The 14,952-nt window shown below is 44.1% G+C and overlaps 1 protein-coding gene across 1 annotated transcript in view; it reads left to right on the forward strand.

The window, feature by feature from the left end:
• Positions 1–14,952, forward strand: part of LRP5 (LDL receptor related protein 5) — a 133,036-nt gene that overhangs the window by 103,266 nt on the left and 14,818 nt on the right. Inside the window, exons 8-15 of the mRNA XM_088525915.1 lie at positions 1,784–2,000; positions 3,524–3,813; positions 5,232–5,458; positions 5,791–5,975; positions 7,838–8,161; positions 8,922–9,124; positions 10,606–10,817; positions 11,219–11,409. Of these exons, the coding sequence (XP_088382041.1) occupies positions 1,784–2,000; positions 3,524–3,813; positions 5,232–5,458; positions 5,791–5,975; positions 7,838–8,161; positions 8,922–9,124; positions 10,606–10,817; positions 11,219–11,409 (1,849 nt within the window). The remainder of the gene's footprint in view (positions 1–1,783; positions 2,001–3,523; positions 3,814–5,231; positions 5,459–5,790; positions 5,976–7,837; positions 8,162–8,921; positions 9,125–10,605; positions 10,818–11,218; positions 11,410–14,952) is intronic.

Here is a 14,952-nt window from a genome sequence, read left to right on the forward strand (position 1 = left end):
TTCCAGGGTGGCTGGGAAATTTCTCGGTGCTTGCAGGCCATGCCTATGCATGTGTTCTCTGCTGCTTAGTCTTTACGTTTTTTTTTAATTAACAAGGGAAAAAAAAGAATTGAATTAAAAATTGAGCCATTTTCTTGGATAAGAGTACAAAAAAGAGGTGCTTGCTGATTCGTAGAGCGAATTTCGGGGTTGACTCCCCAGAGGTTTCTGATTCTAGCATTGCAAAATTTGATCATTTTCTTGTTTTGGACTTCGTATTTGCTGTCTCGCAAAGTTTATGTTATAGTGTGGGATCAAATTCACACAAGCCGTTGGGTGGTCTAGAAGTTTTTATGAAGCTGTTTGTGATCATCTGCCTTTCAAGACATTTGCACCTTACTAATGCAAGACAATGACAGTGTTAGTGATGAGAAATATGCATATCAGTACATATAAATATAAGATGCAGTAGCTGATTGCTCCCCTCTGCTGAGAGATCTGCCTCGTGGTAGCTGGGTGCTAGCACTTAGAAACTTTTTATCAGGTAAAATTCATGTGGTAGAACTGGTGACCATATCTTATTTGGATTTCTCAAAAAAGGGAATGTTGTGCCCAGATTAACTGCCTTGTGGAAGAAACTGTAAAACATTTTTAATCAAAACCAGGTAGTGTTTAAACACTTTACCAGGAAATTGTGTGCTGAAAATCACCGCAGCTGTCTTGAAGTCGCAAGAAAATAGAGGTGTCATCCAGGGAAAGACACCTTGTTTCCCGCAAGGTACAGGCTAGATATCCAGAGTCTGAATAAACGAGCGAATGAGGATGGCAATGAGATGGATTTCTGCCTCAGTCACAGCACATTTCCACCTGTGAAGCTTTTCTAGCAACAAGTAGGGAGGATTAGTTGAATCATGATGGAAAATAGAGAGTCTTAAGTGTGGTGGCCCTTGTTTTTAGTATGCCAGTGAACTCAATGCACTTAAATACATTTAACATAGAGTTACTTTGTAGCTATCAGTTTTAAGAAGTAGGGCAGAGAGGTGTCTGGGTTTTGCCACCTCCGTAGAGGGCACTAATAAAGATATTTAGGGCTTGACAGAGATGACCCTTGCTTTGATGACTGAAAAAGATCAGTCTGTGTGAATCTCCTTCCTTCCGTGTCAAGCGAAGTGGGGTTGCCCAAGGCTTTGTTAGTGAGAAGTATTTGCCTGTCTGAGGGGCTTCCCCCTCGCCACTGTCCTGAAACTTTCTCTGCAGTTCTAGGAAGGCAGATTGGTTATCAGTCAGTACTCAGCATCTGAAACATCTTTTTATCACAAGAGCAAGAAAATGGCAATTATTTTGTAGTAAAAGCTGTTATTTTAAGAAGCAGTTCTACCAGGTGCAGTTTCTACCTGATCGTCCTGTTATTAGAAGGATTTTGATGAACCTCATGGTCAAGTGGCAAAGCTACTCCAGCAATTTGTTTTGGGGGAGAATTCAGAAGAGAGACCAAGACATGAATGAAGATGAAGGATCCCTGAACGTCACCCCCGTTCTCCAAAGCCCTGCCACGGCCTCGGCAGGTTTGCTCTGATGTCCTGGTGTGCAGCTTTTGCAGCGGGCAAGGGGTACGATCGCCCATCTGCACACTTGGCATTCCATCCATTTCTCTTTGAAGACACCTACGACTGTGTTGCTTTTAAGGAGTCATCATGTAAAGCTAGAGGAGTTGTCCAAATATGATTAGTATCATCTTTTTAATTGCAGCCATGGTAGAACTGTTTTTTTTTTTTACAATTCATTTTCCTTGTGTGTCCCACAGGTCATAAACATTGATGGAACGATGAGGAAAACCCTGCTGGAAGATAAGCTTCCCCATATATTTGGGTTCACGCTGCTGGGAGATTACATCTACTGGACAGACTGGCAGAGACGAAGCATCGAAAGGGTGCACAAGATCAGGGCCAGCAGAGACATCATCATCGACCAACTGCCAGACTTGATGGGCCTCAAAGCAACGAGTGTCACCAAAGTGTTTGGTAAGCACAAGCAGTCAGAGGCCGGATTTCGAGGAGTTTCTGGATGGGTTTGCTTCCATTAAGGAACTTATTAGCACTTGCAATGAGAACAACTATGGTCTTGTATGCTTAAATGATTTTAACAGGATTTTTTTGTGCAGTTGAGAAAGCATAGTATTTCAAAAGAAGCGTTTGCTTCTGTTTTTTATTGACCCTCTACCTAAGTCCACCACGGCTTCTGTTATGCTGTCTTTGACTTCTTGTGGAAAAAGCCACGGCTTGAATTTCCTCCTGTCTCCAATGTGTAGGAAGGCTGGCGTCCTTACTACCAAGGGCTCAAAAAATTCCTCCACTTTTGGTTGTTCTCTTCTTGCAGTACAACATCCCACTGTTCTGAATGCATCTTGCTCAGTGCATCTTGCTTGTGGAGTAAGTCACGGGTGTTGCCAAGCAGATTGAAATCCCTCAGGCTTCTGTTACATCTCGTGACAGGGAAGACTGCAGATCCGTCTGCTACCTGCTAGACAGGAGTCTGGCCGTGGCAGTAAATGGATTAATGGGTTTGCTATCAAAATAACTGATAATAGCTGCAGCAGAATGACACATAGCGTGTTGCCAAATCGCACCCTGCCAGTACAGGGATTTTCCAACCTTTTAGGAAGCTAGACTTTAAGCATAATAAACTCTTCATGTTGCAATGTGATATAGTGTGAAAGGGGTTATTCCTAACAGCACTGGGTGTCACGGCACTACCAGGGCACCGCAAACTGCATTTCATACCGACCGCCCCAGCGAAGTCAGAACAGTAGCTACAAGGGTGGTCTTGAACTTGTGGTCTTCTATGTAGAGCAGGAAACTTCCACACCCAGGCCTCAGAGCCTTGGGTGGGTCTGAAAAGGGGTCGTTGGGGGCAGGGGGAACTTCGCTTTTGGAAGATTTTCTGCCTTTCGTTGGTGGGTCACCAGGGCAAACCCATTTGATCCACTGATTTCAAACAGTTCTAAACAAACCTGTATAAGCTAAGGCATCAGTCTGAAACATTCTGAAAGGGAACGTGAAAAGAAACCTGGGTGAGACTGATCTTGGAGATTTCCTTGTGGTAGCAGTTTTAAATAGTCCATCCCTGGTTCCCGCTGATGAAGAAAGGTGCTCCTTTGTCTTTTGACACTTGTTTATGCTCTCACATCCCCTCCCCAATTAGCTGGTTTTGTTCATGTGGAGAAAATTAAGTGTGAAACTGTGGTGATCTTGTTGGAATTGCTCCTGCTAATGAATCTCAGCATTAAATGAAGTAGTTGGGAAAGAAGGGCAGTTATCTAGCTCTGCACACCATTGCGTGTCACGGAACCTGAGCGCGTTTTGACTGACACTTTCAAAGGGATACAGCCCTAAGTTACTTGGCCAAAAATAACCAGGTTAAACATACATGTAATGCAGTGTTAAATTCTTTTGAAAATTAAACTGCATTTACATTCAGCCTATCTCCTCTCTCTTTTTTCCTTTCCTCCTCAATGCACCAATATCTATTTCATTTTGTTTTTAAGGAACTAATCCCTGTGCGGAGAACAACGGAGGCTGCAGCCATCTGTGTTTCTTTACACCCCAGGAGACCCGGTGCGCCTGTCCCATCGGCCTCGAGCTGCTGAGTGACATGAAGACCTGCATCATTCCTGAAGCCTTCTTAGTGTTCACCAGCAGAGCAGCGATTCATAGGATTTCCCTCGAAACCAACAACAATGACGTTGCTATTCCTCTTACTGGAGTCAAGGAGGCATCTGCTCTGGATTTTGATGTGTCCGATAACAGGATCTATTGGACTGATGTTAGTTTGAAGGTATTACTGACAGGCGCGTGCCCCAAATAGAAAGTCACGGGGCAGCTCTTTTGATCTAACAAAGGTCCCTGTTACATGATCTGCCATGCAGTTGCTAGTGTTGTCATTGACTTGCATCCAAGGAGACTCTTGGGGATGGAGACAGTTGCGTTGTTGAAGGCACAGCTGGGAGATGGGCATGGTCCCACTTCAAATAAAACCCAAGTTGGTGTCTGCTCGTGCCGAACATCTAAACCTTGGATGCTGTGTGTGTTGCATCCATATATGTATCTATTGTAGGAGAGCTACACTCATGCCACGTAGCAGGGAAATTGAAACATCAAGCTTGGCAACCCCCTGAGCTTGCTAACCCCCTCCAGTTTTAACTTGGAAGACAACCTTATTCAATATTAACATTTGGCAAGTGAACCTTGAATTAGTTACTGTGAGCCTGTGGCTCCAGCTTGGTGTGATCCAGCTCCTCAGAGGAGGCCAGGGAGTCTAGTCCTCTCCATGCTGTGCCAGACCTCCAGTTCCAAGTCAGAGTGTTCCCAGCAGTCTGAAATTCAATGTGACACATCTGGTTTATATCCAGGTACATGCTTAGGAGAGCATGTGCCGTTCATCAGTGTCACTTAACTTCTTAAAGTGAATGAAGCAAGGGTAGAAAATGGGGACTTGGTTCCTCTGTTCAGCCTTTTAATAGGCTTTCTGTGAGCAGTCAAAGTTTCCTTGCCAGTGTGCCTTGGCCATAATAGGGCAGAGCTCACTTGTGGTGACTGTGGTGCTGCTGCAGTTTCCAGAGCCTCTCCGAAGACTGATGAGGGCTGCGCTTCAGCACTAACAGTGCCGTCCGTGGGGCACACACACCTCCTCTAAGAACAGTGCCAAGGTGATAAATCAATGTGCTGCAGACACCGTTACTAAATAAATCCCTCACAAGGATGTGGAGAACTGCAGCTAGGGCTGCCTTAACCATTTATAGTGGAAAATACCTTTCTTCCACCATATCAAGGAGTAGCTCCCAGCGACACTTTGCGCAGAACTGGAAAGCATTTCAGTTGCTTGTGACCTCCCGAGTCGTCCAGTATTTCCACACATGTGAAGTGAGATGTGTTCATAAGACTTAAAGAATTAACTGCTTTTAAAAAATATATTTATTTTCTCTATGCAAATGGAGGAGAGGAAGAAGGGGCAAGGGAGAATGTGCAGATGCATAGTGCTCTCTGAAAATTATGTCCTTTAAGATCTCTTGGCCTGGTCATGAGAAGCTGCTAGCTTTTCTGAAAACAGAGGCCCTTTTATCTTGTGAATTGATACATCCTTTTTGACAGCAGAAACTTTTTTTAAAAATATACACTTAACTTCATAATCACTTCTGTTGATTTTGGTGGGGTATCCATAAAGCACCATAGTAATCTCAGATAATTTTTTTCCAGACCATAAGCCGAGCTTTCATGAATGGGAGCTCTGTTGAACACGTGATTGAGTTTGGACTAGATTATCCGGAGGGGATGGCTGTGGACTGGATGGGAAAGAACCTGTACTGGGCGGACACTGGAACCAACCGCATTGAAGTGGCCCGCCTGGATGGCCAGTTCAGGCAGGTGCTTGTGTGGAAGGACTTGGACAACCCAAGGTCTTTAGCTCTCGATCCTACCAAAGGGTAAGGAGCGCAATTATTTTTCTAAGCTTTGTTTGCATCTACTTGCATGTCTCTGGATACTTGGTGTTTCCATAGCTCTGTTTCCTCAGGCTTTTTGAAACATGATAAACGTTTCAGAGATTCCACAATTCTCTGGGCTGTCGTGGAAAATTAAGAATTGTCAATCACATTTTTTTGTCTTTATTTGACAGGAGTGTGTAATATACATAGTCATATAGGTTACTCTCATTTCTTTTAGCTGAAGTACAAACAAATTCAGCAAAATGAGGCCGTGGAGCTGAGCTCCGTGCCAGCTAGCTGCCGTAACCCTTTCCTTCCGCGTGCCGCTGCAGGTACATGTACTGGACAGAGTGGGGCGGCAAGCCCCGGATCGTGCGGGCTTACATGGACGGAACCAACAGCATCACGCTGGTGGACAAAGTGGGTCGCGCCAATGGCCTCACCATTGATTACACAGACCAGAGGCTGTACTGGACTGACCTGGACACGAGTATGATCGAGTCGTCGAATATGCTAGGTAATGCGCGCTTAGGCCAGCTGCTGCTTCTAAATACACACAGGGAAAGCAGAACCAAGCACACGCTGTCTTGGTGACAGCTGCACGCCAGCCCCCGCTTACAGTGCACTATTCTCTGCTCCAGCTGCAGTGAAACATTGCTGTTTATTGACAAACTGATGTTGGTGATGTTTAGAGAAAGCATTTCCTGAAAAGTTTAAACTGAAAGGATTAAAGCTCAGGAAAGGAGACACAGCCATACAGCTTTGGATTCCAAGACTATCAGTGCTTTTGCATCTTGCTTGTATTTCTTGCTCTAAGTACTGCTGAATGGGTATATTGTTTGGAGATGGCAGTGAGGTGGTTTCTTTCTCCAGAGGATGCGGGATTATTTTTTTTTTCCCATCAAGAGTCAATGATCTATCAAAACTGTCACTAAGTTTCTGAGTAATACTTAGAGAAACAAAATAACCACAGGCAAACTTGGACCAGACTGTGGTACTGCAAAGAAATCTTCAAACTGTCTGTGGCGAATGAAGCTGATCCTGAACCAACCATGAACCTTTTGTGGTGGGAAGGCTAAAGGAGAATCGCTGAAGCCGCTAGCGACAGGCATGTCTTTGTGGTCAGCAGAGTGTGAGGGCTCAGGTGGCCGTCCAGCAAGCAGGTGGTGGGTGAGGGACACGTGGCTAGGCCAAAACCTGCCCTGCGCTAGGCCGGGCTGGACCCCTCGCCAGGAAAGGATCTGGAGCAGAGCTGCTGCCAAGAGCATCTACCCTAGCAGCAGCAAATGAAGCACTGTTACGTGGGTGAGTGATGCAGTCCCAGCTTGCCCTCCGGCGTGATAAACAAGGCGCAGGGGGCAAAAATCAGCCTCTTGGGAGACTGCTCCTCCATTGAGCAACTAGCAAAATTCAGTTAAGTAGCTTTGCTGCTTCCTTCAAAGGAACCTGGTCCTGAACCCATTCAGTGGACCAGAATGGCTTTAAGAAGTATCCAAGAGTGTGCAGGACAGTGGTGTTCTTCCCTTTATGTTTTAGATGCCTACAGGTAGCTGGGAAAATTGCTTCTGCTCTAGTAGTAGTTTATAGGAAAATGGCTTCATGTTCTCATTTTCATTTTTTTTTCTTTATCCCTTCTTGGCACAATATGAGAGAAGGAAAGGAGGGCAAGGGAAGAAAAAGGATGTCCTATAGCATCTAGCATAGGATGTTGCAGGCAGGGGAGATGATGCTCATGAAGGTTATTCTCATTTAATATAAAATGCTATAGATTTGTGATAGCTGTGTCTGAAAATGTTCAAGTGATTTACAGTAAGAGTTCATCTATTTTAGTGTTGTATAATATTCTAGAAGGTGTTAAATGTGTTATGGATGTTGCTAACTGAGCCACAGAGTGGGGGAGTGTTGGGATTTCTGCCAAGCAAATGGCTTCCTAATCCCATCAGGTAGCTGTATGTTAAATTGTACTGCAGATGGTTTTTGTTTCTCGAGTGCAATGCCATTTCTTATAACTCTTTCTCTGTACCTCTCAAACCGGCTACATGTTGCTTTTGTTGGGGAGTTTATTGGCTTAAATGATTCCTGGAGTTCCAGGTGTTCCTGAAGGTGTTTTCTGGTGTTTATTTTGGATGTTAAGCACATTTTCAAATTGCTCTATAAGAGAGAGGGTATCAGGTTAAGATTTTGGAATGCAGGTATTTAGTTTTTACCTCTTCAGCAAATACTGCTTAATAATTAAACCATTACCCCACAATGCTGACCTGGGAAATGAGGTTTTAAGAATGGATGTAACTTTTTTTTCTTAATATGCATTACATTTTCTACTTGATCATTTCATCCTCCATTTCACTGCAACTATCCTTTGGTTGATTATTTTTGCAGGGCAAGAAAGAGAAATCATAGCAGACGATCTACCTCATCCATTTGGATTAACTCAGTACAGCGACTACATCTACTGGACAGACTGGAACCTTCACAGCATAGAAAGAGCAGACAAGACCAATGGGAAGAACAGGACGCTTATCCAGGGCCATGTGGATTTTGTCATGGATATACTGGTCTTCCATTCCTCCCGCCAGGATGGCTTGAACGACTGCGTGCAAAACAACGGCCACTGCGGCCACCTGTGCCTCGCCGTACCCAACGGGTTTCGATGCGGCTGTGCTGCTCACTACACCCTGGATCCCAACAGCAGGAATTGCAGCTGTAAGTGTTTCCATTTCCCGCAGGATCTCTCGGTGCCCATGGCTCCTGGCTGCTCGCATTGCCACGGTGCTGGCTGAGGCGCCTCAGATGGGTGCGAGAAGCTTCCTGGGGCTTGCGTGCGTATGCAGTGGAGGGGACATTTGAAGCCAAGACATCTTTTCCTCTCAAGTGTTGTAGCTGGGCAAGTGTTATAAAGCCAACAAAAATAACATCCAAGAAAACAGCGTCCTAAACAGTCTGAGAAACATGCACTTGTGAGATCACACAAGGTCATCTTCCCCATGCATGCAGTGGTATGAGCCTGTCCGTTCACCAACTGCGTGTAGAAATCTAAATTTCTGATGAAGATAGCAGGCATAGGAAACGTGCTGTTGATTTAAACTAACAAACTGACCTTCAGATATGCTGGCACAGAAGCTTATAAGGAAATTTTAACCAGATGAGAGTGTAATATTAAAAAAAACCAAATGTGTCTCTCCTTCACCAGGTTGCTGGCATTATCTAAAGCCTGCGTGAAAGTTATTTCATCATATAAATTGTAAATGCTGTCTTGGTGTGAGGGTGTGTGGGTTCATGCTCCAAGAAGATACAGGATGACCTTTTTAGCTTACTAGCAGAAATTGCCAATGTGATTATCTTAGTTTACATTGTGAATATTTTTGTCTCTTTGGAGTTTTGCTCTACATAATCTTGGATGTGTAGGTGTTTGTTAACAGTTTGTTTGACAGTGTCTTGAATATGTTTTTTTGGCTTGTTTCAGCTCCAGGCAGCTTCCTCCTGTTTAGCCAGAAGTCTGCAATCAGTCGGATGATACCAGATGACCAGCAGAGTCCAGATATCATTCTGCCTATGCACGGCCTAAGGAACGTCAAGGCCATAGATTATGATCCCTTAGATAAATTGATTTATTGGGTGGATGGACGTCAGAATATTATAAAAAGAGCCAAAGATGATGGCACACAGGCAAGTTTACGTGGTGTATATACTCTTGTGTGTGAGCCTCTTTGTGTGCTTTTTTTCATAGTTGACTTTCCTCTCTCTCCCTTGCACCAAGGAATCATTAGTTTAAACTTCAGTTTTGCCAACATTTAGTCACGTATTACTCTGCAAACAACAATTACCAAAGACTTTTAAGGTAGTGATTTTAGTTTGTACACAAATAAGTATATGCTACCTGTAGCATTATGTACATCTGAAATTATAAGCCTTGAACTGCAATATTTAAGTGGTAAGGATAGGTGATATGTATCCTAATTATAGTGACAGGTAAGTAAGGCAGACTCACTATCTCTGGGTTATCCTCGAGGCAGAGAAATGATGCACCAGAGCCAATCTTGTGCATGCCAGTTGTGTGCTCGTGTTGTCATCATTGTAAAGCCTTTTCAGAATGGGCTCTCTGGCCTCTCCAAGCTGTACTTAAACCCTGATTCAACACAGAGCTGACAGTGCTCACCCGGGATAGACTTGTGCACGCGCTCGATTGTTTCGCTGCCTTGGGGGCTTAATTCTTTTGTGCTAGTTACGCACCCAGCAGTGGGAGAACGCGGCTGTTCTTCCAGGCAGTGCTGTGTGTTAATATAGCTTAAATGCCAGGGCAGGATAAGAGATTATTTAAAAACTACACTTCCAATAAGAATATAAACACAGATAGAGAACAGGCAAGGTGCATTTTCCATTTTCTTGGCCAGCCATATCTAAACAAAGGGACCATGATTTTGGTGGCACTGAACTGGTATCTTCATACATCTAAAAAATTAGGTGATTTTATGGTATCCTTTCAAGAAATAGATTATCAGTTCTTATTTTTTGGCCATTTCTGCTAAGATTGGAAGGAGGTCTGCTGGGATGAGCAACTGGCTGGGTTGCGGGTGAGTTTTGAAGAAGTGTTGCTCTTGCTTTTTTGGATTATGCTAGGTGCTAATTGTTGGAGTCTGGCTTCTCTTTGGTACTCGCTAGGTGCAAATTGCAATGGAGATTGATTTGCTCCGTGTTTTGCATTATCCTGGCTGCACAGCTTTTGAAGATGCAGCTCCTCTGCAAATTTTGTCTTTCCAATTTTCACCAAGTTTGTTTTTACTGAATTTTGCTAACTGGTGTTTTTTGTAAATGATGCTTATGACTTTCATTTCAGGGTAATGTTGTCCTTGATATAAGGAAAAGAAGGAAAGAGAAAAGAAGTATAAGGGTTTAAAGAAAAAAAGCCTCTATATCACTGCAGGGAACATGGAGGTTTAAAGCAAAATTGTGAAAATGTCTTTAACTTTTGTAGATGGTGCTGTTGTGGCCAATTTGTTTGGCTTACGCGAAGCAACTGTGATTGCAAATAAAACAGCAGAAATATATATTTTTTAGGATATTTGTAGTCCTTTGGGTAGGTAAACCCTGCTTTCTGTATGTTTTTTAGAACAATTCCTACAAGCTGCTTCCCGTATTGTGTCTTGCAGCCTTTCACTGTCATGAGCACTCCAAACCAAAGCCAGAATCCCGAGAAGCAGCCGCACGACCTCAGCATCGATATATACAGCCACACGCTGTACTGGACCTGCGAGGCCACCAACTCGGTGAACGTGCACAGGCTGAACGGCGAGGCCATCGGAATGGTGCTGCGAGGGGACCACGACAAGCCCAGAGCCATCGTAGTGAACGCGGAGCGAGGGTGAGGGTTTCCTGCAGCACACGTCTGGGGGAGCTGGGTATGCCAGCTGGGCGTGTGAGTCGGGATGGATGTGTATATATGTGCACATATACACACACTTATATATAACGTATATATATACATTTTCTTAAGGAGAATCTTTTTTCCTTTTTTGAGACTTTTTTTTCCAGGAGTCATTGCATTTTATGGCCTCGTGTTTTAGGGTGAAACACTACTGAATTCAGGCTATCTCAGTATTCCAGCTGGCAAATGCTGGTGGCTCTGTAGCTAACAGGTTGGACCATTGCAGCTGGGAGCAGCAGTCCCCACAGTCATCCCTGTGCCAGCCATCCCCATTCAGGACCAGGAAGCCGTGTGCAAGGGGGGACATGCTCCCCCTTACACCGCTGTGTTTGCTGCAGGTACATGTACTTCACCAACATGCAAGAGCGCGCTCCCAAGATCGAGCGGGCTGCCCTTGACGGCACCGAGAGGGAAGTGCTCTTTACGACCGGGCTGATCCGGCCCGTAGCGCTGGTGATCGACAACAAGCTTGGGAAGCTTTTCTGGGTGGATGCAGATCTGAAGCGCATCGAAAGCTGTGACTTGTCAGGTATGTGCTATGCGGTTTAAACATTCGGAGCAGTGTTGTCTCCTCTTTGATGTTGACCCCAGTAGCTCCTTGTAGCTCCACAGTTGCTGGTTCTGTGTGGGCAGGCCCAGATAACAATTGCTGGTGGGCTCCCGTCTTTGATGTGATGGGAATAGCCATGGCTGTAACGACTGCCATCCTCCAAGAGGGACATCTGACTCGTTCTGAAAGCAACTCCAGCAGGATCAGACTTAGGAGGTGTTGCCAGTCATCGAGTCCTATCCCCCTCCGTCATTTTTTCCTGTTGGTTTGAAAACTTAGCATGGCTTTAATTTTTTCTTTCTTTGAGGTGTGCAGCCTACAATACCAAGGTAGGCTAAGAACAAACAGAAGGAAGAGGATGGCTTTCTTTTAAGCTGAATCATAAAGCAGTTTGTCAGGGAAAAAAAATTTAAAAAGATGTCAACTCATTGCACTTTTCCCATATCAGTAAAATGCAAACATTAGTCCAGGCCCTAGCAACAGCAGTTCATGGTTCTTACGTAACACTGTTCATCACTGACTTTGCAAAGCACTTGACAGTGTTGGAAGACGTGATAGAGAAACCTCCAAGCTCATGAGGTGAGCGCCTCAGCAAGGACGATTTAGTGTCCGTGCTTCTCTCTCATGATTCATTCTCTCGTCATCAAGAAATCAAACTCCTGCAAGAACTGCACCGAGAACTAAACCTCAGCACAAGCGAGTAGGAGCTGCGCTGATCTCATGACTAGCAGCTGCTATAAAAGGCTGGTTCTCCATTTTTTGGTGGTTCTTCTCTTCTCCCAATAGAGTCCCTTCCCTTGCATTGCAGTGAACCAATTCAGGAATTAAAATAGGGAAAAAATGATCACTTTTTTGCGAGGTCAGTTCAGTGTCGAGCCCTTAGAACTGGCACGGGTCTCTTCTGCCCGGGGGGATGAGAACATGAAGCTGGGGTTGGGAAGGAAAAGCAACCCCTGCTTTTCACTGAAGAGCAGTTTACTTAGCTGGACACGGTGGTTCTGTTGGACTGCATGCACAGCCACGAAGTAGCCAGGCGGAGGGTCAGGGAGCACCAAGGCTCCATAGCGAAATGGAAAACTGGAGGGAAGACAAAAAGTGACTAATGAAAACACCTGTGTCAGAATGGCTACTATAGCAGGACACCAAAACATTGGAGATGCTGAGAGCTTCATCTAGGGATGAAGGGAGGGCAGCCAGCAATGAAAGGAGAGGAGGTTAATGTAGCACATCTTGCAGGCACAGGGGATGAAGAAAAGGAGAAGGGAGAGAGGGATGGCCCCAGGAAGATGGAGGAGAGGACAGTGGGGTAGGCAGGAGGAAAATGTGCCAGGCAGAAGTTTCTGAACCGAGCAGGCAGGCAGGGACCGATAATTATTGTTCTTACTGGTGAAAAGGTGACCTCAAAAGATAGGAAAATTCACTTCCTAATGAAGCTGTAGCTGCTCTTGCGTGTTAGGCTCCTGCTTGGAAGATAGACCCTCCTTGCATGGGATAGCACTAAGTGCCGAGCAGCCTGGAAGCAATTAGTGCAGCTGAGAAATAAAATGCACTCTGTAGTCCTTCAGATGAGACACGTGGCTTTACTTTTACTGTTTTAGATCTGTGTCTTGGAGAAGTAAGATGTGACAGTAGGACTCAGGTAAGATCACATGGGCTAGGCCATGGGTTGGCAGACAGTAGCTGTGTCCTGCAGCCACAGCTTCTGCTGCACGTGGTGCATTCCTCGTTTTTCTGTGCCTTGGCAGCTCCATGAGATATGTTTGGACAGTGGATCAATATTTTAATCTAATTCTCCAGAACTTTTTGCAGTGAAAACTAAACTTTTCGTGTTTAATATTGAAGCAAAGCTTTTAATGCACATTTATTCGTTGGAGTCACAACTAAGGATTCAAACCTTTGTAGGTAAGATAAAAAAGAATGAGAAAAGCTAGAAGATTAAAGGAAAAAAAAAAAAGGTATTAACTGCATGTAGCCAGAAAGCTGAGCTTACATCGGTTCCAGCTGAGCTCACCATAATTTGATCCACTGACCTACTGATTTTGCTTAACAAGTTAGGAGTGTATTTTTAATTTAAAAATATTTTGTGGTCTCGTATTGCAACTTCAGAAGAAACTCAACAGCCAGAAGTATCTTGACTTGAAAAAGTTTCTCTAAAGTATGTTTGTGGGACAAAACATTTTAAAGCAGACGTGTATTAGCAAAAGGATTGTAGTATAAACTGTGAAGGTTTTGGATAAATTAGACCAAAATTTTGTTTAGTGTCCTTAATGCTAATAGGCAGTTCTGGTCAATCTTATTTTGTCACAGGCTTTGGGAGATGACAAGTTTATGGAGATTTTGCTGTACCCAGATAGTTAAGAGCAGCTGGCCAAAGGATGGAATAACCTTAGCTGTCCTGTGCTGAACTTTCAGAGAAGGAAGGAGGAGCTACGAAGCAGCCTGTAGAGCGACAGGTTTCTTTGTAAGCTGCTTGACTTTTTCAGTTGGAGACACGGATGCTTTTTAGGATCTCATAAAATATTTGCAAATAACTTTAGTCTGTCCCGTCAGTCAATTAAAAACAGTAGTGGCTTTCATTATTCTTAAAGTGACTGGAAAGGCTATAAAATTAAGGTAAAAGCAAATACTCTGTTTTCAATTAGACCTTACATACTGTGTGTCCTTCAAGCTTAACATCAATGTAAATATTAATTTCCACCTTGAAAAGACAACACGTCTTCTTCATGCTGGAAATCAAAGTATTTAATTTCTATGAAAATTCAACATTTCTTTATTTGTAATGGGATTTTTAATATATTTATTGAAAACATTTTCAGTCATTCAGATTGAGCTTTTCATTGTGTTAGTTCCTCTGAACAACAATCTCATGGAGTCATGCAGTGGTATAGATGCCCTTTGCCTTTCCCTTCAAAATTGCTAGTTAATAACTTGGACTGGCATTTACTCAAGATTAGATGCAAGGTAATGCAAGGTAACTGTGCTACAGATCAGTCAGCTTATCGCACGCAATCTCCAGCAGCCTCTCACCATGCCACTGTTCAGATTCTACAGATGAGGGAGGTAAAACACAATTCTTGAAATATACCCCCAAAATCATTAAATACAGCCTGTTCGTAGCCTGAGTTTAGGAGACTGTTGGAAAAGAAATGGTCTTCTAGCAGGGTTACCAGCTTACGAGAGTCACCTGGCACCTCATGTCCTGCTTTCAGGATGCCTTAGGAAATCCTTCAGGACACCAGCAACCGATTTAGCTCTCAGAGATCATGAAAGCGGGGAGGTTCCTTTACCACAAGCTGCAAGTGAGGCTTTCCCAGTCTCGTGGTGCCCTGAATGCAGCTGCAACTTGCATTTTGGAGTCCAAATTTGAGGCTCGGTTTGCCACAATGACCACCTTCCTTGAGAGGGGCTGGGCAGTTGTAGGACCTAAGGGTGCTCAGCAGGTTGTAATTAACAAGGTGCCCTGGACTTTGTTCACTAAATACCTTCCTGTGTCAAAGCACCACGTGTGTAATAGTATTTACA

The sequence above is a fragment of the Tinamus guttatus genome, unplaced genomic scaffold (assembly GCF_059628265.1).
Source record: "Tinamus guttatus ecotype Peru unplaced genomic scaffold, ASM5962826v1 Tinamus_guttatus_pri_ptg000240l, whole genome shotgun sequence".
NCBI lineage: Eukaryota > Metazoa > Chordata > Aves > Tinamiformes > Tinamidae > Tinamus > Tinamus guttatus.